Genomic DNA, 25040 nt, shown 5'->3' with positions numbered 1-25040 from the left:
AGAGAATGCAGGTTTTCCATCCATGTGTTGCCTTAACCTCTGGGAGGCACAAGCCCCGGAGACTAGAGAGGGAACCACTGGTTATACGTCCAGTGGAGATGGCGTTGGGCCACCTGGCTCCTCAGAAAACAGATGAGGTCCCCACCCTCTTCTCCCTCTTCTTCTTTTTTTTTTTTTTAACAGCAGTTCCTGGAAAACCTAGGGTCAGAGGGTTGTATTTCCCCTTCTCTCATCTCTCCCAAGCCTGGTTAGGCATCAATCCCTTCTCTCCTTGTTCAGAACCTCTCCCCAGCTGATCCCTGGGATTGTGCATGGAGTGTCAGGAAGGGGACGCAGCACAGGAGTGCTGGATTTACAGCCAGCCAACCCCTGACTATGTCCTGCTCACCCCTTCCCCTCCTGCAATGTGGCTGAGAAGCAGCACCGGGCAGAGCTGGGAGGGCTTCTGGACAGCTTCAGGAGACTCTGTGGAGGTGCTGGGGACAGGAGGACTCTTATGACAGGCCCCACTTTGAGAGCAGGCAGGAAGGAAGAGAGGGCCAAGATCTCCCCAGTCGTGCTGCAGGTGAAGTGAGGAGGGTGGAGAGATGACAACGTCCTGACTGGATGCTTCCCTGTGGCCTCATGGTGTTATCTCCAGGCTCCAGACAGGGAAACCAGTAGAGTTCAGCCCATCACCTAAGCGAGAGCAGACTCTGAATGCCCTGTGCTCTCCGTCCACTCCCACACCAGATTTATCCAACAAGATTTCTTCTCTGCCCCAGCATAAATAAGCACCCCTGTTTACTCTGAAGGATGGTGAGTGAGGGGCCCCCCCAACCCCTGGCTCTTGCCAAGAAGACAGATCTTGGCAGCTGCCCAGGGGCCTTGGTTTGTTTATGTCTGGCAGTCTGCTGGTTCAGAGGTGGGTGGGGCGGGCTCTGCTGAGAGAGGTTTCCAAACATGACCGCTCAGCCAGCCGGCCGTGGGGGCCCCTGGTATAACTGAACTTGTAGGCCAGGTTGCATGGGAGGCTGAAGGGGCCCAGACGGGCCACTCTGCCTGTTCACACGAATGCATCCACCTTCTGAGCACACCACCACGCAGGTACATGCGCCAGCCTCTGCCGGCCTGCCCTTCCTCACGCCCAGGAGTGGTGGAGGGCAACTGCCTCCTCTGTTCCCCTCCTCCATCCCATCTCATCTCTTCTGCCCTTCTTTCTTCCTCTCTGCATGGAAAGGTCCCTTGGGCAGAGGGAGAGCCAGAGGCAGCCAGACCAGCAGCCTCAGAGGAGCCTTTCAAGGCCGTGCCTGTGCTGCCAGTGGCTCGCCAGGCCAGGGCAGGGCAGCTGTGTGATTTGCCATGAATTGCTGCTCCCTGTCTCAGTGACTCACAGCCCCTATTACCCAGAGGCCTTGGGGTCCCAGCACAGCTGTATATCCTCTTGTGCCTGGAGATCCGGGAAGTTTCTTCCTTTAGTCTGATTTGAATTCCTCATGTTCAGGTGAAGCCCTTGCCTTGTAGGGGTCCTGTCTGATTAGGAGAGGGGCCCAAAGTGAGGACTCTGTTTCTGACCTAAAGCTCTGACACCAGAGATCATAAGCTGCAGTGTCCTCTTGACTTTTCAGACAGAATCAGCCAGCAGGTAACTGGCCTCCAGAATTAGCCTTTATGCATCTTTTCCCCACTAACACCCACTGACTTTCTTTCTAGATTGAAAATATCGGCCGGGCACGGTGGCTCGTGCCTGTAATCCCAGCACTTTGGGAGGCCGAGGTGGGCGTATCACCTGAGGTCAGGCGTCCGAGACCACCCTGGCCAACATGAGGAAACCCCGTCTCTACTAAAAATACAAAAACTAGCCGGGCGTGGTGGTGGGCGTCTGTAATCCCAGCTACTTGGGAGGCTGAGACAGGAGAATCGCTTGAACCTGGGAGGTGAAGATTGCAGTGAGCTGAGATCGCGCCATTACACTCCAGACTGGGCAACAAGAGGGAAACTCCGTCTCAGAAAAAGAAAAAAAAGAAAATATCCAGTATTCTCCAGATTAACTCTGGCATCTGGGAGTACAGAAATCACCAGGATAGAGGGGGCAAAATTAGATAACTTCCAAGTTACCTAGCCAAGATGTGAGGTCATGCCTTGTTGACGCCTTTGTCCGTAAGCTCAGGCAAAACTTGGTGGGAAACAAGCTGTCTGTCTGCAGACACAGGTGGGAGAGGCCAGCCAGGTATCTGCCTGGGCTCTCCAAGCCTGCCCAAGGGGAAGGTGCGCTCAGGGTTCAGGTGTCAGACCCCTATGCCAGAGCTGGTAGCAGTCAGCAAGAGGAGCTGTCTGTCATCGGGTTCCAGACGGCAAGGAGCCGGCACTGATGATGTGGGCTGGGTCATGGGAGTTGGCTCAGGTCTCCCTGGCTACCCAGCACATTCTTCCCTGGATCTGCCACATCCCTGAGATGAGAAACGTGACCCCAGTCCCCTCTGGGGTGCCAGATGAGGCAATGGAAATACAGTATCATTAACCTGATCCCTGCTTCTGCCTCTTCTTTTCATAGGCGTATTTTGGGCTTTCTCTGTATACCCCACAGAGCAGAGGGCTCTGAAATAGAAGTAAAACTGAATGACTGAATGTACACACCCCATTGCATTCCTTCTAGGCTCCTAGGGAATCAGAAGCTCCCCTGAGCTGCAGCAGGGAGTTGGGGGAAGTGAGTGTCATTTCTGGGGACAGCCTTTTCCTACCTCCCTTCTCTGTCCAGGGACAGGCTCTTGGACCCCTAGCCCATTTCCCAAATCTTCCAGAGGCCAACCTAGAGGCCTCCTGCCCGCTTCTGCTTTTGTCCTCTTTGATCCCCCTCCAGGTCTGATTCTGGGAGTTCTCACTCTTCCTTTCCATTTCCTCTTCCTTACAGTTCTCCAGATACCCCACCACTGGGACCCTAGAGCTGAGCTAGTGTCCATAGCTAGTGAATAATTCAGCAGGCTCAGCAAGAGCTAAATCAGACCCGAGGTGATACTGTGACCAGGAGGCCTCCTTTGGGCAGCTGGAAAGGCGAATCCTGCCCTGGAAAGACAAGTGCTCTGTAACATTAACTTCATTGTATAAGGTTTCTTCATTGCCTGAGAAGGTAGCTTCAGATCCAAATATAATCTGGGCCCTGTGCCTGTCCACTGACTTCTCAGGGGCTCAATGGCTTATGGGCATGCCCCCCAAGAGGTGCCACTCATGTCCTTTTGAAAGCCTTCCTGGCATCAACAGTCAGCTGAACAGCATGCTACAGTTTGCAGAATGCGTTCACACACATTTCTCGTTTAGTCACATCAGCTCATGGTATGCTCTGAGCCCTTGAGTCAGCAGGAGCACACCAGAATTTGGTGTTTCAATCCTCTGCTTTTAGAAAGGAATTATTCCAAATTATTCCTGGCAAATAGGGTGGGGTAGAGGGTGCTCTGCTTCCTAAAAGTTGCCCAAAAAGGAGATGTGGCTTCCTCTCCGGGTCACTTTCTCTTGGGCCTATTCCCAGTAAAACCTCCTCCAGGGAGAGTGACTATAAAGGCATGAAATCATCCGTCTTTCCTACCTGCCTGCTACAGATTTTGATTTGCCACAAAAGTGACCTATGTAAGTGGTTCTGTTCACTGCCCAACATCTGGGCTCATGTCTGTGCCCAAGAAGGACTACCTAAACAGGAGTGTCTATGGCATTAGACGGGCAGAGGACCAGCAGGAGAGATGGCATGCTCCGTCCCTGGAAGCAGCTGAAAGGTGCCCTGGTGTGTGCATGTGGGTGCTGCCCTGCAGCTTCCTCCACTCTGGCCTGATCTGTCTGCTTTCCCAGCTCACACAGCTGTGCCTATCCACGTATTCCTAGGAAGCATGCCCACCTGGGTTGCTGCCGTTCACGCTGAAGAATATTATCCTTCCTCTCGCATTTCCCTGGGGGTTAGCAGAGCTCTTTGGTCACATGTGTTTCTAAGAAGATGCACCTTCTGGCTGGATCTGAAAGTGAATACTTGGGGAGGGAACCTCTGAAAGATGACCATTTTCCAAACCTCCATTTCCAAGCAGGCTTGGTGAGCATAAAAGAAACCGCCAGCCTTTCAAAGAGGAATCCTCACTGGGAGATTTTCACAGCACATTTGGGGCCTGAAATTTTTTTAAGGCCTCACCTTGTATTCTAAGCTACTAAATTTAGCTGCTTTTCAGCGTGGTTCTTTGCTCCTAAAGCCTATGACTTCTCCAGTTTCCCACCCTTCAAAATGTGTGGTTTGTGATTTTTTTTTTTAAGAGAAAGAAAAGTAGGCCAGGTGCAGTGGCTCATGCCTGTAATCTCAGTGATTTGGGAGGCCAAGGCAGGAGGATCACTGGAGGCCAGAAGTTCGAGGCCAGCCTGGGCAACATAGTGAGACCTTGTCTCTCTTAAAAAAAAAAAAATAATAATAATAAAACTAGCTGAGTGTGGTGACATGCACCTGTAGTCCCAGCTACTTGGGAGGCTGAGGCAGAGGATCGTTTGAGCCCCCCAGAGTTTGAGGCTTCCGTGAACCATGATCACACCACTGCACTCCAGCTTAGGGGAAAGAACGAGACCCTGTGTCTACAAGAAAAAGCAAGAAAAATAAGATGATTTTAAAAGGGCAGTGGGGAGAGAATGGAAGAATAACAGCAAGGCAAAGGAAGAGAAAATAAAAAAAATAAGATTTAAAGAATACTAAAGAAAGAAGGGGCATGGCATAAAAATTAAGGGAAGAGAAAGAAGGATATGGAAGAAAAAACTAAACTAAGGGGAACCCAGTAAAAGGGCTGAGACCTTCCAGACGTGCAGAGAGAAGAGCCTGTGCCCAGGACCTGGGCTTCCTTCCAGTCCACCCTTCTCAGTTGACAAGAGCCCATCTGTCACCCCCGCCTCAGGCTTAACTTGGAAGGGTGGAAAGAGTGAAGCCAGAGACCCCCTGCCACAGCTCAGCTGCCCATCCTGTGAATTGATAGTGACCACTCTGTGTCACTGAGATGTGGCCTCCATCTCTGCCAGGCCAGAGAGGAGGCGCCCCAGGGGTGTCCAAGACTGACCAAGAAGTGCAAGTGATGTGGCTTACTCCACAGCTCCTTTTCTTTGCAAAAGAAGAGCTGCTTTGCAAGTGGTGTCCTTTCAGAGCCCACTGCTTTAGTGCCCTTGGCAGCTTTTCCCAGGTGTGCCTGCCACTCTCTTTGCTCCTGAGGGCAGCTACTTCTTTGGCTTTTTCTGTTTCAGACCAAGTCTTCCAGGTACTGTCTGGAATACTGTGGTTTGTGTATGCATGTGCACATACATCCATGGTGAGGGAGCTTCAGGACCAGTCACCTATTTCAATAAAACTTAGAAAGTGCCATGTGTTTGCACGAGGGCCCTGGGAGATAATGGTCCTATGTACCATTTGCAGCTAGGAGAAGTGAGACTCAGCTGCACAGAGTCTCCAAGGCTTGGCTCATTCACCCTCTTCTCCATCTCCTGATGCCACTGGTCTCACTCTCCAAGGCTGCCTCGTCCAAGCTGCTGCTTTGTAGTTGCTCCTGCCTCCTCACAGTTGTGAAGCGGCACGGACAGAACGTGGAAGCCACACAGCTAGCAAGTGGCAGGGTGAGGATTTTAGACCAGGTCTTCTGACTCCCAAGCACTCTGTGGGCCACTGAAAGGCTCATCCAGTGCCCAGTGAGCCCAGCTCTGGCACATCTTCCTGCCAGACACATTCACCTTAACCCCCTGTCTTTACACTGTCCTCCCATCACATTTGTGGAAACAGTCTCAGCGCCTACAGTGACTTGACCAAGGTCACTTAGAAAGCATGGAAGTGAGTCTCACGCCCAGGGCTCTACAGGGACTTTCCCACCATGCCAGCATGCTTTGGGCTATCTGTTCCCCACCCCCACCACAGGAAGCTCTGCATCCTTGGCAGATTTGGGAACACGTCTCATGTATAAAGACAAGAGCAGGCTTAGAAAAGCATTGCTCTCCTGCTAGCTTGCCTGGCAGACATCTCCCTGGTTCTTGTTTGCTACTTTTCTCCTAGTGAACTATTGGTTCCCTCCTGAACCCCTGTTTTCCTGCTGTTCAGTTATTGTGCTGATGGGTAAGCCGCTCTTGGAGTGGAGCTATAACCTTCCATTAGGGAGCTGCCAGGTGCCTGTGTTGGGGGCAGCTGTCCCCAGTTCATTCTGGTGGTGCAGCATGGCCTTGCAGGAAACTCTTTCTGTTGCTTCTGAGCCCTCCTGATCCCGGGAAGCACAGAGAGACCTACCATGCAGAGTGAACCCCAGGGCTCTCAGCTCACTCGGCCCCTCTCCACCTGTCTCCTGCTGCCACTGCCTTCTCTTCCTTTTCCTCTGCTTAATAAGAAAAAGTTTAAAATCTTAGCTTGGGCTGGGCATGGTGGCTCACACCTGTAATCCCAGCACTTTAGGAGGCCAAGGCAGGTGGATCGTTTGCGCCCAGGAGTTCAAGGTCAGCCTGAGCAACATGGTGAAACCCCATCTCTGCAAAAATTAGCTAGACGTGGTGCACACCAGTAGTCCTAGCTACTTAGGTGGTTGAGGTGGGAGGATTGCTTGAGCCTGGGAGGTCAAGGCTGTAGTGAGGTGTGATCGTGCCACTGCACTCCAGTCTGGGTGACAGAGCAAGATCCTGTCTCAAAAAAAAAAAAAAAATCCTAGCTTGGTGGGGCCTAGCCTGGAGCGGGCAGAGAAGGGGTATCTTGGCCGGGTGCAGTGGCTCATGCCTGTAATCCCAGCATTTTGGGAGGCTGAGGTGGGTGGATCATGAGGTCAAGAGATCGAGACCATCCTGGCCAACGTGGTGAAACCCCGTCTCTGTACTAAAAATACAAAAATTAGCTGGGCGTGGTGGTGCACGCCTGTAGTCCCAGCTACTCGGGAGACTGAAGCAGGAGAATCGGTTGGACCCAGGAGGTGGAGGTTGCAGTGAGCCAAGATCGCGTCAATGCATTCCAGCCTGGTGACAGGGCAAAACTCCATCTCAAAAAGTAAAAAAAGAAGGGGTATCTTGAGTATGAGAAGACCAAGCTGTCTTTGTTGCTACCTGAGACAGAACTGCGGTGGCTGGACTGCCTTTCATGGCAGCTAAATGAGGTAGATCATTTCATTGTTTTACGATGTCAGTATTGAGGGAGGATCAGTCTTATGCTAGGCACAGTGAATGGTCCAGATGAACATAAGATCTGATCCCTGCCTTATCATTTAATAGGGGCATAAGACCTATTTACAAATAACCCTTATGCAAGAACAGTGCTTGGTGCCAAAATATAAAGTCAAGATCCAGTACCATAGGAGGGGGATCGTTTGCAGAAGTAGGGGAACTGCCAGAAGTGTTCCCTGGCCCTACAGGTCAGAGCTGGCCCCAGAAATTGGGACCTATGTAATATGCTTTGCCAGGCTTCTTCACAAACCCCAAGTCATCAGCCAACCACAAATGTTTGTATAGTTTCCATGAGCCCAGGGTATGAGGACTCCTGATCTTAGTGATTTTGGCTGCAAGCCCTGGCACTGGCTCCCAGAGATAGCACTGGGCCCTTATCTCTTCACACCTTCTTGAATTTGGGACTATGCAATCAACGTGATGCGTGTCGACCATCAGTATTTAAGCCTGGAGTCCTTCACCAGACTCAAGTGGGTGCAGAATCCATGTCTTTCTGAACGACAGTTCTGCTGTGAGAAGCTGCCATTAGAGAGATCCAGCAGGCCCCAGGACTCAGCTGGCCAGCCGGTGACACTGCTCACTGCTCATTGTCCTCAACTGTGGACCTCTGTCCCCCTCTGCTGGCCACTCACAGAATTTCCTGCTGGCACTGTCAAGATGAAGTCCAAGGAGGAAGAGACTGCTGTGAGTTTCCCATCTGTGCTTTATCTTGGGTGTTTTTGCCAGGGCAATGCTGGCAGAGACTGGGAAGCAGAAGCTAGTGCAGAAGTGGCCATTGGTGTCCAGGGCAGAGACTGGATTTCTGGGACAGGATCTCAGGGCAGAAGAATTCCCCTGGTGAGGCTGGCTGCTGTCAGCTTCCTCCAGGTGGTTATTGGAGTAGAGAAACTGCCTTGGAAGTGATGGTGCCTTAAGCCAACGGGCAGGGCAGCAGGGAGAGGAGGAGAGGACTCTGGCTGGAGCTGGCTGTGTTAGGATCTGCCAGGGAGCCCCCCTCCAGGCTCCAGTCTTTTTGGCTTTGGAGAGCTCTTTCCTATCCTGGAAGGCTGGCTAGGAGGCTCACTTCCATTCCGAATCCATGAGACTGCTCTGTTTGTGAGAGGAGCTTCTGATCATGGGAGGCATTTCTGTGAGATGGGAGGGGCGAGGTGGAGTGTCTGTCTTCTGGGTGGTTGAAGGATGCAGGTGCACATGTCATGTGTCCTCGTGCACATCCCTTTCAACCCCCTTTGCCCCCCACCCCCACCCCTCCTCATTGATGCCTGTCACACCTGGGTGTCCTTATGCACACAACTCACAGTGGAACAGCTGGACTTGGGGAGGGGCATCTCATCAGAGCTCGGTCCTCCCGCGCTCGGTGATCCTCCCTGTCTCCTGCCAGATGGGAAGGAGCAGCCCGTGAGCCCCAGGGGAGGGGGAAATCTCCCAGAGCAATCCGCCCCTAATCCCCAGGCTGTACCTCAGTCTGGAGATGGCGGCTGCAGAGCCTGGGAACTCAGGCACACCTGCTCGCAGGCCCCGACTTCCTGCAGCAAGCCCAGTGCTGCCCAGGGTCTGTGACCCCGGGGGCCTGACACAGTCCGCAGACAGCTGGGGCCTCAGAGCCCCGGGCACCTCATCACCGGCACGGCTTCGGGAAACAGTGCCCACACAGGTGAGGCGTCTGGTGGGTGGAAGGAGAGAATTTCACCGGGCGGGGTGGAGTGGGGGATGGGAAAAGGCCTGTTCTGCAGTTAGTCAGGTGGGCTGTGCTTACACTCCAGTCTCTCAGGGAGCTCTCCTCCAGGTATAGAGAACTGTTTGTGGGTGGGAGAAGGGAGGAGCCTTAGGCTGCCAAATGCTGGGAGAGCCCCTGGGGTTGGATGTGGGCGCCCTGTGCAGGAGGGCAGGTGAACCCTGGCAGAGATGCCTCCAGAAGCTGTGGCTATGTGGCACTTCAGCTGGGGCCCAGACACCTTATTAAGTGGAGGGGTGTTCCTGGTTGTGGTCGCTTGTGTCTGTGGAGAAACAGTGACAGGAATGGGGACTGTGAAGATCCAGTGAGTGCTGACCCCAGGGAGACAGTGGGAGAGGCCATAAGGAGTAAAATGTTTGGGTACTGAGAGTTTTTAGGGAATTCAGAGGATGGACAATGGAGAAGACCTGAATATGAGAGGGGAGCTCGGGGCCCCAAATGGGATCTGTGGGTGTGAGGAGATGAGGAGGGTGCAGGACATTTACTGGACAAAAGGGCTTTGTTCTCCACAGGGCAGACACTGAGGGGAGGATGTAGTTTTCATCAGAACTGAGGGGTGGCCCTAATGGAAGGGGCTAGAAGCCAAGGGTTAGATGAGAGGGATGTCTCCACCAGGACAAGAGAGTAGCCCTTAGGGTCAGGGCAGGAGGAAGAACTTGCTGGCCACAGGAGGTGGCAGGTGGAAGCCTCTACCTGGTGTCAGCTGATGATAGGCAGCTGGCTCTGCACTGCCTGGAGATGAGTAGTTGCTGCTTGAAAGGATGAGTGAGTGACTTTCCTTGTCTCTCGGTAGTTTGCACCTGAAATCCCCTTGTAGTAGAGCGAGATGCCTTTTAAAGCTACTGAGGGCATGCTCTGCCCTTCGAATCCCCCATGTGGCAGCTGGGGCCTTGCTACAGGGGTTTTGTCACCCCGTTGTGCCCATGGTGAACTGACTCAGGTCCATACTGCCCCACATGTGTCCCGTTCAGTGTCTGAGCACGTGGTGCCTGCCCTCTTGAGAAAAGCCGCTTAGGCTCCCAGGCACCAATTAAACCGATAGGTAGGCTCTTTCTCCACCCCCACCCCTTTGCCCACCTGGGAGCACCCGGGTCAGCTGTGATGACACATCCAGAGCTGGAGTGAGCAGCTTCCTGTTACCCACATATCCTCACCAGGAAGGCAGAGAGCCACCAGCCCCACCGGGCTATTCCTGCTGAGTTGAAAAAATGGAATGGGGAAAGCCTCCGACTTCAGGACCAAGGGTTGGAATAATTTTTCCAGCCTGCTCTTGCTGGAATGTTGGGTTGGTACAAGAAATGTCAGGTTCCTTCTCTCCCAACTTTACCGTAAGGTCACATGACCTCTTCGGGTTGAAGGATTTTAGCTGGCTGTAGGCTTTCCTCTCCATCCTAGTCTGGTTGACCTCCCCTTCCATCTGAGAATGGATAGAAAAAGGGAATCTGAGCGTTGTTTATCCCGAGAGGGCCACTGAAATCAGAGTCACGGGGCAGCAGTCAGCAGATTGAAGCATCTCTGCTGAGTCACCCAGGCCTGCCAGCCCCGGGGCCGCACTCGCCTGCTGGGCTCTGACCCACTGGGAGCCCAGACCTTGCTCCCAGGGGCGGTGTTCTGCACAGGCCTGGGCCTGCTTGTCGAGACCCATAGACAAGCCAGGGTTGACACCTGACTCCATTGTCAGGATGACTGGGCTGCCCTGCTTTCCTAAAGGGAAGCATAGGAACCCCCAAAGCTTTTTCTTTGTCTTTTTTTTTTTCCATCTAAGAGTGACCTTATATTGTCTTTCCAACTCCTGAGCAGATGGCTAACATGAGAAGGCCCCTTCCTCCCTGTCAGCCTGCTGTGGGGACCCTAACAGGGGTTCTTTGCGAGTCTGGGAAGGGGCTGCCTGCCTCAGAGGGAGGAGGGTCAGAGGTACAGCTCTCTCGTGCAGCTGGGAGCACAGGTGTGGAGCACATGTTCCTTGCAAGTGGCAGCTGTTTCTGTGGTCTATCTTGAAAACTGCTTAATCCATTTACATTATGAAGAAAGAGAACCACGATTCACATTTTCCAATTTACATAGCTAGTGCCCTTCCCCTCCCTCCACACAGCTTCACTTAAGCCTGGATACTTTCTGTTCCAACAGTGTCTACTGTGTGCCTCCTGGATATCGGGGATCCAGGCTGCTGGGCTAGTGTGTGAGAGGAAGCACCGGTGTCCCATGTCCAGGGCCGGGTTGACACGAGGCCACTGAGTTCAGGCCCTGGGAGGAGGTGGGAACCCCAGGAAGTTCCACGGGAGCCAGGGCTGGGAAGCCCTGATCCGGCAGCTCCTTATAATCTGGCAGAGAGCCTAATCCAGCTTCATTTAGTGTTGTGAAAGGGGCCAGGGAGGTGAGTCCGGGGTGCCACCAAGGCCATGTGGAGGGGAGCCCCCAGGTGTGCGTGGGCTGAGGGTAGATCTCACTGGAGCAGGAAGAGGAATAGGGAAAGTTGGGTCTTGGACACTTGAGAGAACGTCCCAGCTCTGGCTCATCCAGACATTCGTCAGCACTTCTCAGCCCTCAGCCTTTGTGTAGAGCAAGATGTAAGGCCCTGGCTGGTAGGGTCCCTGAGCAGGGGGCATTCTGGTGTGGAGGGGGATCATGGAAGATGTATGACTCTCCCTCCACGGTTCTCCTCTTAGAGCTTGCCCAGCCCATTCACAAGGATTAATCTGGAGTCAGGTACCTGTGGAGTGGCCAGCCTATCTCAGGCAGGATGGGGTGGGGTGAGGAGGTCATGGTGTGGGGGCCACAACTCCAGGTGTGGTGCTGGTGGCTGGGCATGGATAGGGAGCTGGGTGGCATGGGCCAAACAGGACTCTGTGATGGTCTGGAGAGAGGAGCAGTGGTTCCTGTGTAGCCCACCTGTGCCCTGCTTTGGGCTGGGGAACCTTGGGCATTTCTGCCTGCTGGTGACTGGGAGTTGAGTGATCTGGTCTTTTTAGTCAACCAGCTGCACGACAGGGGGATTAGGAGTGTGTTAGGAAGAGCTGCTGCTCTACTAAACCTGACACAGTGAGCTGAAGGACCCAGAGACCCTCCTGCATACCCACTCTGTAATGGACAATGGTGGGAGCTCTGGCCCAGGCCAGTGGAGGACCCTGGCCTTCCACACCCAATTGTTGAAACATCACCTCCATCTAGTTCCTAAACATTTTCAGCAACCCCAAGGAAACCCTGTACCCATTAAGCTGTTACTCCCCATTCCTTCCCCCACCCCCACCCCAGCCCCCTGGCAGCCACTAATCAGCTTTCTGTCTCTGTGGATTTAACTGTTCTGGATATTTCATATAATGGAATCATTCATTATGTGGCCTTTCTTGTCTGGTTTGTTTCACTTAGCCTAACGTTATTGAGGTTCACCCATGTTGGAGCATTACCGGCACTTTGTTTCTTTCATGGCCGAATAGTATTTCATTGCAAGAAATGTCACATTTTGTTGACCCATTCATCAGTTAATGGACATCTGAGTTATGTCCACCTTTTGGCTATTGTGAATATTGCTGCTATGAGCATTTGTGTACAAATGAGTGTTGAATACTCAGTTTCAATTCGTTTGGGAATTGAAAATATCTAGGAGTGGAATTGCTGGGTCATAAAGTAATTCTATGTTAACTTTTTGAGGAACTCCCAAACTGTTTTCCACATCAGCTGTGCTGTTTTATGTTTTAGGTATGTTGCAGAAAGCTTCCAATTCCTGCACATGCTCACCAACACTTATTTCCTTTTTTTTTTTTTTTTTTTTTTTTTGAAGCAGGGTCTCACTCTGTTGCCCAGGCTGGAGTGCAGTGGTATATGTGATCATAGCTCACTGCAGCCTCGAACTCCTGGGCTCAAGCCATCCTCCTGCCTCAGCTTCCTGAGTAGCTGGGACTACAGGCATGCACCACCACACCTGGCTGTTTTTTTATTTTTTGTAGAGACAGGTCTTGCTGTGTTGCCCAGGCTGGTCTTAAACTCCTGGACTCAAGCAAGTTTCCCATTTTGGCCTCCAAAAGTGCTGGGACCACAGGTGTGAGCCGCTGTGTGCAGCCCACTTATTTCCTTTCTAAAAATTACTAGGGGCTGGGCTTGGTGACTCATGCCTGTGGCCCCAGCTACTTAGGAGGCTGAGGTGGGAGGATTGCTTAAGCCTGGGACGTCGAGACTACAGTGATCCACGATCATGCCATTGCACTCCAGCCTAGGCCATGGAGTGAGAACCCGTCTCAAAAAAAAAAAATTATTATAGTCATTCTAAGGGTGTGAAGTGTCTCTTAATTTGTTCGTATTTGTTTCTAAGCACCTGCTTTATGCCCTTTACTCAGTGTTTCATCTCATCGTCCTGATAGCTCTCAGCTGGTAAGTGACAGAGCCAGGATCTAAATTAGTGCCCAACTCCAACTTTAAAGCCCTTTCCTTTACCTTCCGCAGACCCTGTATCCTGTCTCATGGCTGTTCTTTTTGGCAAGTCTTTCTCCTTTTCTCACCCTCTGTCCTGTTCCAGCACTCTGAACAGCTTTCTCATCTTTTTCTTCTTGTTCACTAATTTTCTTTCCTTTGTTAAAGCATAATCTTTCCTTTGTTAAAGCTGTCCCTATCTGTCTACCAGCTCCTTGGCTCTGTTTACCTTGGTTGCCCTCTCTCCATCGAGTCCTGAAAGGTAGCTGTCACCCTGGGTACATGTGCTGGGGAAGGCAGGGCATGGAGAGCTCCCCACCTTCTTCAGACACGCCAGCTCCCTCCACGGGGAAGGAGAGCAAAGTGATGTTCTGTGATTGGAGACCCAACAGCAGATCCCAGGCATTGTAAACCTCTGTGAGGGGTAGGAAAAAGCCGGCGTCCTGCTGCAGGACTCCCAGGCTGGAATCTTGACCCTGGGGTAGAGAAGAGGGGCTAGCAAGAGGACCAGGATCCCAGCCCAAGGCCCCCTCCACACACCAGGCCCAGGAGTGTCTCTTCTCTCATTCATGGGGATTTCCCAGCCAGCTCCGACTCTGCTTCTCAGAGTTGTAACTAGACAGCTCAGCCTCTCAGGGATCTGGAGGTCTTGGGTTTCCTCCAGGGACAGGGGCAGGGACTAAAGATCCTGGAGGGGAAGGATGGGGGGATGTCTGCTATTTCCTGTTAGCATGCAGGGTGTTTCCCTTGTTCTCCAAACTTTGAAATAACCTTTCCTGGGTTTGGTCAGCTTGTGTGTGAAGAAGGCAGATCCGAGTGAGATAAATGTGAGGTTTGCCCCAGAGGGAGGCTACCCCATTCTTGATTTGAGGAGTGTCTCAGTGCAGGCTGGGGCTCCAGGCAAACTCTGCCTACATCCCCGTGTCCTTCTTTGCATCCCTGATGGGTGGAGTTGGGGACTGCAGGATCTAAGGAGGAGGCTGGTGGTGGGGAGAAGCTCTTAGATGCTTTCCTGAGGTTGGGCTCCAGGCTACAAGCAGGAATGAGCTCAGTCTCAACTAGGATCTCGTGGTGAGTCAGTAGTAAAAGTCTCTGGTTGGCAGGGGGTGTTATTGAAGGGAGTTAATTCAGATGGAAGTGGTTGCCGAGGTGTTCCAGCCTCGAAAGCAAAAACCACAAACAGGATCTTGGTATCTCCCACAGAGTGTTCCCTCAAGCACCCCCCACCGCCTCCCGCAACACACACAAACCTCTTCTCTCTCTTGTTCTGAGGTTTGCCCACATGCATGCAGGTACACACACACACCCCCCTAAGCACGAGACGGGGCTGGGTGGGCAAGTAGAGTCTGCATGGAGACCAGTGAGATTAAGGGTTACCTCCAGTGAGGAAGGCTGGAGATGTCACCGTGATGTCTTCAGAGGTGATTTTAAATGCTATGGCCAATATTTGGACATTTCTAAGGATTTGCATGCCCTCAGATATGGAGAAGGCAGGACGGGGCTGGGGAGAACTCCTTTCTTTTTCCTTGCTCTCTCAGGGTGTAAAAACCCACAGTCTGGCCGAGTGCAGCTTGGCTCAGAACTGTAATCCCAGCACTTTAGGAGGCCAAGGTAAGAGGATTGCTTAAGCCCAGGAGTTTGAGACCAGCCTGGGCAACATGGCAAAACCCTTTCTCTACAAAAAAATGCACAGATTAGCCAGGTGTGATGGCATGTACCTATAGTCCCTGCTACTGGGGAGGCTGAGGTGGGAGGATTTGAGCCTGGGGAGGTCGAGGTGGGAGGATTTGAGCCTGGGGAGGTCAAGGCTGCAGTGAACCATGATTACCTTACTGCACTCCAGCACTCCAGCACTCCAGCCTGGGCAACAGAGTGATTCTGACTCAACAAAAAACAAAAAAAGCCTGCAGTCTTAGCTGTATGAAATTCCAATTTCATTGCTGTGGAGTGAGGCTGGGCTGTGGTTGATAACCACTGATTAGACTCTTGCTTCCTGAAAAGGTGGCAGAGGGCCAGCTCTCCCAGCCAAAGGTATCTTAAGCTGTGGATCTGTCAGAGCTACCCAGCCCTCCAAGGTGAGGTTAGGCCCTGAGTTTTGGAGCCAGACAGGATTTATATTCTAGGTTCTTTACTTACTAGTTGTGTAGTCCTGGGCAAGTTACATCTGTAGGCCTTGGTTTTCTCTCCTGTAAAATGGAAATAATAGTGCTACCCATCTTGTGAGGTTAATACTGGGATTAAATGAATTAATAGGTGTAAACACTTAGAGACAAGTCTGACGTATGTCAAGAAATGTTAGTGTTTGAAGGAGATTGGTTCCAAGACCCCCCGCAGATACCAAAGTTCCAGATTGCTTAAGTCTCATACAGTAAATAGTGTAGTATTTGCATAGAACCTACACACATCCTCCCTTTAAATCATCTCTAGATTACGTACAATACCTAGTACAATGTAAATACTATGAAAATAGAAAACAGTGTGACACTGTTGTTTTGTTTTTTGTTTTTTTTTTGTTTTTGAGACGGAGTCTCTGTCACCCAGGCTGGAGTGCAGTGGTGCAGTCTTGGCTCACTGCAACTTCCGCCTCCCAGGTTCAAGTGATTCTTCTGCCTCAGCCTCCTGAGTAGCTGGAACAACCAGAACATGCCACCACACTCAGTTAATTTTGTTTTTTTTTTGAGACGGAGTCTCGCTCTGTTGCCCAGGCTGCAGTGCAGTGGCGTGATCTCGGTTCACTGCAAGCTCCGCCTCCCAGGTTCGCGCCATTCTCCCGCCTCAGCCTCCTGAGTAGCTGGGACTATGGGTGCCCGCCACCACATCCCACACCCAGCTAATTTTTGTATTGTTAGTAGAGACAGGGTTTCACCATGTTGGCCAGGCTGGTCTCCAACTCCTAACCTCAGGTGATCTGCCCGCCTTGGCCTCCCAAAGTGCTGGGATTACAGGTGTGAGCCACTGCACCTGGCCCCTGTATTTTAAAATTTGTATTATTATTATTTTAATCCGTGGTTGGTTGAATCCATGGATGTGGAATTCTCAGATACAGAAGGCTAACTATAATTGTTATCCTTATCCTTTGTCCAAACATTTAGAATTTGAGAAAAAGAGAAGAGCCTAGAGGCCATAGGGAAAATATGCCACCTTTCTGGAAGCCAGTGGAGCTGAGTCCTCCACAGGGAAGAGAATAAAATGGGGATATGTTCTGTGACTGGAGACTGACCCGCTCAATGCAGGCATTGCAGACCTTCATGTCACCAAGGAGGTGTCCAGGCCTCTGTGGAGGGATGGAAGGAGCTGGTGTCCTGCTGCAGGACTGTTAGGCTCAAGTCTGGGTCCTAGGGTAGAGAAGAGGGGTGGGCAAGGGGGCCAGGGCTTCAGCCCAGGCCTCTGCACCCACCATCAGGCCCCAGCAGTTTTTCCCAGGAGTGTTTCTTCTCCTCTCATTAATGGGGATTTCACAGCCAGCTTCAACTCTGCTTTTCCATTTGTAAGCCAGAAAGATGCCAAATCAAGGGAGGAGAGAGCCAAGCTGCTAGGAAGCAGCCACGGCAGGTGGAGACTTTGCTATTTTACACTCCTGTATAGTCCTAAAACACTTTTGCTTTTCACAGCATTTCACATCCATTTCTTATTAGCTCCTCCCACTCTCCCCCTAAGTAGTTGGGACAGACTCTGTCCTTGTTACAAAGATCTGTCCTTGTTACAAAGATGAGCAAATGGCAGTGATGCAGCCAGACTCAGAACCCATTTTCTTTTCTTTTCTTTTTTTTTTTTTTTTTTTGAGACGGAGTCTCGCTCTGTCGCCTAGGCTGGAGTGCAGTGGCGTGATCTCGGCTCACTGCAACCTCTGCCTCCCAGTTCAAGAAATTCTCCTGCCTCAGCCTCCTGAGTAGCTGGGATTACAGGCGTCCACCACCACGCCCAGCTAATTTTTGTATTTTTAGTAGAGACAGGGTTTCACCATGTTGGTTAGGCTGGTCTCGAACCCTTGACCTCATGATCCACCCGCCTCAGCCTCCCAAAGTGCTGGGATTACAGGCATGAGGCACTGCACCTGGCCCCAGAACCCATTTTCTAGATATTCTTTCTCCCAAGAAGACAGTGAAAGAGAGCTGGGCATCTGTGGAAAGGGCAGCAGCTTTCTAAGAGAGACAGGTTCTGGGCTGGGCGTGGTGGCTCAAGCCTGTAATCCCAGCACATTGGGAGGCCGAGGCGGGCGGATCATGAGGTCAGGAGATCGCGACCATCCTGGCTAACACGGTGAAACCCCGTCTCTACTAAAAATACAAAAAATTAGCCGGGCGTGGTGGCGGGCGGCTGTAGTCCCAGCTACTCGGGAGGCTGAGGCAGGAGAATGGCGTGAACCCCGGAGGCAGAGCTTGCAGTGAGCCGAGATTGCGCCACTGCACTGCAGCCTGGGTGACAGAACGAGACTCTGTCTCAAAAAAAAAAAAAAAAAAGTTCTTGTAACATCAAAGGCCATGTGTTGCCTATAAAACATAATTTTGGGCCGGGCGCGGTGACTCATGCCTGTAATCCCAGCACTTTGGGAGGCTGAGGCGGGTGGATCCCCTGAGATCAGGAGTTGAAGAGCAGCCTGGCCAACATGGCGAAACCCCATTTCTACTAAAAATACAAAAAAATTAGCCGGGCATGGCGGCTCATGCCTGTAATCCCAGCTACTCAGGAAGCTGAGGCAGGAGAATCACTTGAACCCAGGAGGCATAGGTTGCAGTGAGCTGAGATGGCCCCACTGCATTCCAGCCTGGGCGACAGAGTGAGACCCCGTCTCCAAAAAAAAACAAAAAATAAACCAAAAGAAAAAAAACCCTTAATTTTGTGTAGTTCTAGCAATACGGAATAAATTTGTTGGTATAATCTCTGAAATAAATTTAGGCCAGCTTGATTGCAGGCATTTTTTCTCCCAGGGGAAAAAAGGGATTACGCTGCCTAGATTCAGACTCAGCGTTTAATGAGCACCTTCTGTATGCTTCGCACTATGCCAGCTTGCCAGACGTCATCTTGTATAGCTCTCACAAAAGACCTGAGAGTAGCTGTGATTACCCCCTTTTTGTCGGCGAGGACACTGAAGGTCAGGAAAATGGAGAGATGGGCTTTTTGCTGTCACTGCAGTGAACAAGGCAGGAAGAAGCAGCCTAATTGCAGGTTAGGGTTTTAAGTCAGGCTACTGGGACAGTTAAGACCTTGGAGCAGATCACTTAAGGGAGACTGTGGGTATGAAAGGTCAGAAATTCTGAGAAGCAGAGTCCTGAAGGTATGAGCACCTGCTGGGAGGTCAAGGGGGGATGAGGGGAGACCCAAAGCAAACATAAGAGGGAAGTCCTGACTTCAGGAGTGATTAGGGATGGGGTTGTGGTTGTCCACAGCATCCCCAGGGGGAAGTGTAACCTGGAAAAGCCCCAGTGGAAGCCCACAGAGGAGCCGCCCTCCCCTGGCTCCTGAGTTTGGCAGGGCTATTATTTTCAATTGTGTTTTCCAATAACTTTGCACCTTGGCAGAATCAAGCCAAGTGACTTATGCCTGTAATTGGCAGGGACCGTTTCCAGTTCTGGTGCATGTGACCGGGCCACTTTCTTTGTGTTTAACCCCTTCCCCCACATATATCTGACCACACCCCTGCCCCCTCCTATACATACTAAGGGCAAATGATCTGACCCAGCCTTGCTTGGGGTGTGCTGTGTGTAAAAATACATGGGGTTGAGCCATTTCCTGCTGCTTCCGTTGTTGTATGGCGATAAGACACTGGGGACTCAGCTGTGGACAGAAAGATCCTCCAACAGGCTGAGAGGAACCAGGCACCAGGGGAGCAGGTCTCAGGCCTCCCCGCTTTCAGCCCACCTTACATTTCCCATCTTTCCTATCTCCTGCGACCTTTTCCTTCTTTCTCTCCCTCCCCCTCATCCTTTCTTAGTCTCTCTTCTCCTTTCCTGATGCAGTCGGGAAGCCTGCCCGCCTGGTGGGGAGTGAAGGGGGCTGTCATTTCCTTCCTACGCATTCACCCTCTGCAAAGCTGGGCGGCTAGTAGCCTCAGGCCCCCAAACTGGTCCCTGCTTCCCTTGGCCTTTGAGTTACTTCTGGGGCTTTAGTCCTCGGGGACCTGGCCAGCAGGGTGGGGGTGGGGCATGCTCCTCTCCCAATTCTCGGATACTAGGAAGGACTGGGGGCTCCCACCATTATGAAGCGGAAAAGGTTACCAATGACTCTGGAGAGCCGTAAGGTAATGGAGGGCCTGGGAGAGGTGTCAGCAAAGGCAGGGTGGCCCGCCGAGCTGCGTTGTTAGTGAACATGGGGTGGCGAGGGCAGGCAGGCAGGGCACAAAGTGTAGGCTTTGGTCAGCCCTGAGGGAGGGGCCTGCTCAAGGCAGGAGCCTTATGAAGTGGTTGAGTCCAGAGAGAAAATTTGTCTCATTCCTCAGAAATCCAACCCCATGACTCCAGTGAGGCCTCAGACCTGCCTGGTCCATGTGCTGGAGCTTTAAGAGTTCTGGGCTGGGGCCAGGCGCAGTGGCTCACACCTGTAATCCCAGCACTTTGGGAGGCCAAGGCAGGCAGATCACTTGAGGTCAGGAGTTCGAGACCAGCCTGGCCAACACGGTGAAACCCCATCTCTACTGAAAATACAAAAATTAGCCAGGCATGGTGGTGGGTGCCTGTAATACCGGCTTCTCGGGAGGCAGAGGCAGGAGAATCCCTTGAACCAGGGAGGTGGAAGGTGCAGTGAGCTGAGATCACGCTACTGCAGTCCAGCCTGGGCAACAGAGCGAGACTGTGTCTCAAATAGATAAACAAACAAATAAATAAAAGAGTTCTGGGCTGGAGGTTCTGTCCCTTCCTGGCCGTGTGTCCCTGAACAACTTGTTTGACCTTTCTGGGCCAAAAGAGGAGCAGCTCTGCCTAGACTGCATTTTGGGGATGCTGTGGGGACGGGGTAGAGAGCAGATGTGAGAGCCCTGTGTAAGTGGCTGTCAGGGATACTGTTCTTGTGGTGGTTGTCTTCTTTTGGACTCCTGCATCCATTTTCTAGATAGAAAAACCAAGTCCAGAGGCATCCAGGGGCACTCCTATGGTCCCAGGGTTTACCCATGCTTCCTCTGCCTGCCTCTTTCCCCAGGTCGATAAGGGAGACCTGGTGGCCCTGAGCCTCCCCGCCGGCCATGGTGACACTGACGGCCCCATCAGCCTGGACGTGCCCGATGGGGCACCGGATCCCCAGCGGACCAAGGCCGCCATTGACCACCTGCACCAGAAGATCCTGAAGATCACCGAGCAGATCAAGATCGAGCAGGAGGCTCGCGACGACAACGTGGCGGAGTACCTGAAACTGGCCAACAACGCGGACAAGCAGCAGGTGTCACGCATCAAGCAAGTGTTCGAGAAGAAGAACCAGAAGTCAGCCCAGACCATCGCCCAGCTGCACAAGAAGCTGGAGCACTACCGCCGGCGCCTGAAGGAGATTGAGCAGAACGGGCCCTCGCGGCAGCCCAAGGACGTGCTGCGGGACATGCAGCAGGGGCTGAAGGACGTGGGCGCCAACGTGCGCGCAGGCATCAGCGGCTTTGGGGGCGGCGTGGTGGAGGGCGTCAAGGGCAGCCTCTCTGGCCTCTCACAGGCCACCCACACCGCCGTGGTGTCCAAGCCCCGGGAGTTTGCCAGCCTCATCCGCAACAAGTTTGGCAGTGCTGACAACATCGCCCACCTGAAGGACCCCCTGGAAGATGGGCCCCCTGAGGAGGCAGCCCGGGCACTGAGCGGCAGTGCCACACTCGTCTCCAGCCCCAAGTATGGCAGCGATGATGAGTGCTCCAGCGCCAGCGCCAGCTCAGCCGGGGCAGGCAGCAACTCCGGGGCTGGGCCTGGTGGGGCCCTGGGGAGCCCTAAGTGCAATGCACTGTATGGTGCTCCTGGAAACCTGGATGCTCTGCTGGAAGAGCTACGGGAGATCAAGGAGGGACAGTCTCACCTGGAGGACTCCATGGAAGACCTGAAGACTCAGCTGCAGAGGGACTACACCTACATGACCCAGTGCCTGCAGGAGGAGCGCTACAGGTAGGTGCCTGCCCACCCCCTCCTGCAGCCCAGCCGGACGTGGGATGAGGCAAGGAGCACTGGGTTTCAGACCCAGGGTGTGGAGGCAGTCAGAGGAGCATCCTCAGTGTCCTGGCTGCTGGAAGGAGCCAGCACGAGGCCCTAAGGAGCCTTCTTTCTTTTTTCCTTCTGTATTTTTTGGAGGCGGAGTGTCTCTCTGTCGCCCAGGCTGGAGTGCAGTGGCACGATCTCAGCTCACTGTAACCTCTGCCTCCTGGGTTCAAGCGATTCTCCTGCCTCGGCCTCCTGAGTAGCTGGGATTACAGGCACGCACCACTACACCCCGCTAATTTTTTGTATTTTTAGTAGCGACAGCATTTCACCATGTTGGCCAGGCTGGTCTCGATCTCCTGACCTCAATTCAGGGATGACATTAATCCCTTCTTCATAGGGTCATAAAGATACAATGAGTCCAGACCTGTAAAGTCGAAGCATGTGAATGGATGTATAGCTTCCAAAACATGAACCTCCAGTCGGAGCTCCTGGGGCCAGCCTGGAACACAGCTGACATCTCTCGGCCTCTCCTTCTGTGTCTCCCTCCGGTCCTGTGCTGCCCTTTTCTGCCCTTTGCTCTGTGCCTCTGCAGCACTTGCCGCTCGCTCCCTGGGCTTGTGGGGGGATCTTTTCCTTAGCTAGCACTTTCTCTTTTTCTTCTCCATATATATGAAGAAGGCTTGGAAAATTGAAGGGGAGCCCCACCTAAAAACTAACCACTCCTCACATAATAGTCATCTTATGCTATTTTGTGCCTTCAGAGCCGGGATTGTGTCTTCTACACCCATGTGTCCCTGGTACCCAGAGAGCATCTGAGCCTAGGGCTTAAGAGCCCAGGTTGAAGTCAGCCAATCCTTAACTCCTCCATTCATGAGCTGTGTGATCCTAGGCAGGCTCCTCAGCCTCCACACCTCAGTCTTCTCCTCTGTAAAATGGAGATGACACTGGCACCTACCTCATGGGATTGTGGGGAGGATCCTATGAGGTCATGTAGGTAAAATGCTTAGCACAGTGCCTACACCTAAGAAGTGCTGTGTAAATAGTAGCTTCTATTGTTGTTGCTGTTAAAATTAGAACGAGCAGAGCTGGACACGTGGGGTGGGCTGAGTCATTGTTTATTGAGAGAATGAATGAATCAACTGTGGGAGAGAATGGAAGCTCGGGGAGCCAGGACTGGTGTCACTCTCTCTCCCTCCGCCAGGTATGAGCGGCTGGAGGAGCAGCTCAACGACCTGACTGAGCTTCATCAGAACGAGATGACGAACCTGAAGCAGGAGCTGGCCAGCATGGAGGAGAAGGTGGCCTACCAGTCCTATGAGAGGGCACGGGACATCCAGGTATGGCCAGGGCAACCTTGGGAGGCCCCAGATGTGCTGGTAGAGGTGGCAGCAGCCAGAGGGTTAGGGTTCTTGTCACGTGGGGCATGATAGACACAGGCTGGCCTGTTGGCCGGGGCAGATAGGCACATGGATGAAGAGGGCAGCATAGCGGGAGCGGAGTGGAGATGAGCAAGACAGGCCTGAGGCTGACAGCGTGCACTGTGCAGAGGCAAGTCCACAGGGCAAAGGCCACCATGCCCCCCACCTCTTTGATGGCAGCTTCGCAAATGAGTAATTGGAGTTTCCAGGCTCCAGCCTGCCTCAAGAGGGAGCCAGCTGGGATTGGGCCAGCTCTTTTCCTTCCCTAGTAATCAAGACTCTCATTTCCTAGCATCCTCCCCAAAGAGTCATCCTTAAAGGTCTCTGACCTCAGTTGCAGCTGGTCAACCTCCACTCCTCCTGGCCTTTGGAGAGGAGACTTCGTTATAGGCACCTTCTCAGTGGGGTAGGTAGGTTTTCAGCCTAGGGGTCCTGCCCATCCTGAGCGCGCACATGCCAGCCCCTCTGCCCCTGCAGGAGGCCGTGGAGTCCTGCCTGACCCGGGTCACCAAGCTGGAGCTGCAGCAGCAACAGCAGCAGGTGGTACAGCTGGAGGGCGTGGAGAATGCCAACGCGCGGGCGCTGCTGGGCAAGTTCATCAACGTGATCCTGGCGCTCATGGCCGTGCTGCTGGTGTTCGTGTCCACCATCGCCAACTTCATCACGCCCCTCATGAAGACACGCCTGCGCATCACCAGCACCGCCCTCCTGGTCCTCGTCCTGTTCCTCCTCTGGAAGCACTGGGACTCCCTCACCTACCTCCTGGAGCACGTGTTGCTGCCCAGCTGAGTGGCCAGCCACACCAACCCCGTGCTCTCTGGCCCCCAGCTGGCCACACTTCTCCAGGAGGGACCCTTGGACTTCTTTGTGTGTCCAGTTTGGCCTCCTGCCCAAACTGTCCATTCCAGCAGCTCCTGCCCCCTTCTCTGTACTTGCTTCTGTCTGACACCTTCTCCCTGTTGGCCTGAAGGGAGCTTAGAATGCAGCCCTACCTGGAGATAGTGCGGGCACCTGTGGCCAAGTGGAGCAGAGGTGGACATGGGGTTGGATTGTTTTGATTATTTATAGTTACACAAGGACTTCTCCCAGCTGACCCTCAGGATGCCCCAAGTCAGGAAGACCATTAAGAATAGGAGGAGAGGGCTCTGCCTCAACTTTCCTAGGAAAGAGCCCACCTCGGAGATAGCTACGGTTTCCTCTGGTGGAGATGGTGAGGATGAAGGCTGGAGAGTGAGGGAGGAGGCTCTGCTGGCCGCAGAGAACACAGGGATGGGAGGGTCCCTAGCCTTCGGGCACCTCCAGGGCCAGAGAGCAGGCTCAGAGCAGCTAGTGTGGAGCTCAGCACCCCCACCCCACCCCTCCTCCCTGTAGAGCTGATTTGAGGCCTCCTTCTGGGGCTGGGCTCTGCAGGCCAGGTGGGTGTGGCCTGTGTTTTCCCTTCTGTTCTTTCTGCCTGTACTGGATCTGTTATTTTCAGGGAAACAGGCCCCAGGGCCCCCCTGAGCCTCACCCTAAGCCCTTAGGCCTCTGGGAGTGCTGTTGGGTTCTATTTATTTATTTATTTGTTCCTTTGTTCCCTACCCGTGCCCCCAGTGTCTTCCCTGCTGAGCACCAGGAGAGGTCCTGCCCCATCCTCTCTCTGAAGCCAGGGCCCTTCCATTCCATTTAGCCTTTGGATCATCCTGGCTGGGAGAAGTGGGACCGAGCCACCCAGCCCCACTATCCCCAAGCAGCCCTACAGCCGGGATGGGAGGCACGTGGCCTCTCTTTTATCCGTGTATTTATTTTGTAAGTGTGTATTCGTGTGGAGGAGGTTGTTGCTTTATTTTTTTAAGGCTCTGGAGTGTTGTGTATGGTTTCTTTTCACATCCCAGCCTCCCATGGGCACTTCCAAGAAGAGAGGGGATTTCTTGGAAAAGGAGAGAGGAATCCCCTAGAGCAGGGAAAGCAGTGCCTGCCAGCTGTTGTGCACCTTCCTGAGAAATAAATATCCTCTAAATTTTCAAACAATCCTGTCTGGTGTTGGTTGATTAAGTTGTGTCTGTGGGAACCACCACGTCTCTCCCCACACCCAAGCATTCTGGGTAACACAGGCTAGGCCTCTCCTGTTGACCTGAGGCCCTCTTCCTCCAGAATCCGAAAAGGAACAAGGCATGGCCTAAGCGGTATGATAGAAGGGATGATATCCACCCCATCCAGGCCTCTTAGAGTCCAGGC

General features: G+C 52.9%; 1 protein-coding gene across 7 annotated transcripts in view; it reads left to right on the top strand.

Moving 5' to 3' along the window:
- Positions 1-24833, top strand: part of TMCC2 (transmembrane and coiled-coil domain family 2) — a 45437-nt gene extending 20604 nt beyond the window's left edge. For 4 of the 7 annotated variants that reach the window (XM_001160985.5, XM_063792858.1, XM_009441279.5 and 1 more), the window contains 3 exons: positions 20438-21372; positions 22607-22742; positions 23301-24833. In XM_001160985.5, the coding sequence (XP_001160985.1) occupies positions 20438-21372; positions 22607-22742; positions 23301-23612 (1383 nt within the window). In that variant the 3' untranslated portion in view covers positions 23613-24833. Of the gene's footprint in view, positions 1-7556; positions 7852-8619; positions 8822-20437; positions 21373-22606; positions 22743-23283 lie in introns of those variants that run through there. The other 3 variants (XM_009441280.5, XM_016937127.4, XM_063792861.1) reach the window with 3 other exon arrangements.
- Positions 24834-25040: the final 207 nt, after the last annotated feature.

Source organism: Pan troglodytes, chromosome 1 (assembly GCF_028858775.2).
Source record: "Pan troglodytes isolate AG18354 chromosome 1, NHGRI_mPanTro3-v2.0_pri, whole genome shotgun sequence".
Classification (NCBI taxonomy): Eukaryota; Metazoa; Chordata; class Mammalia; order Primates; family Hominidae; genus Pan; species Pan troglodytes.
Note: the sequence above shows the minus strand (reverse complement) of the source record. Positions and strands in the feature narration are given on the sequence as shown.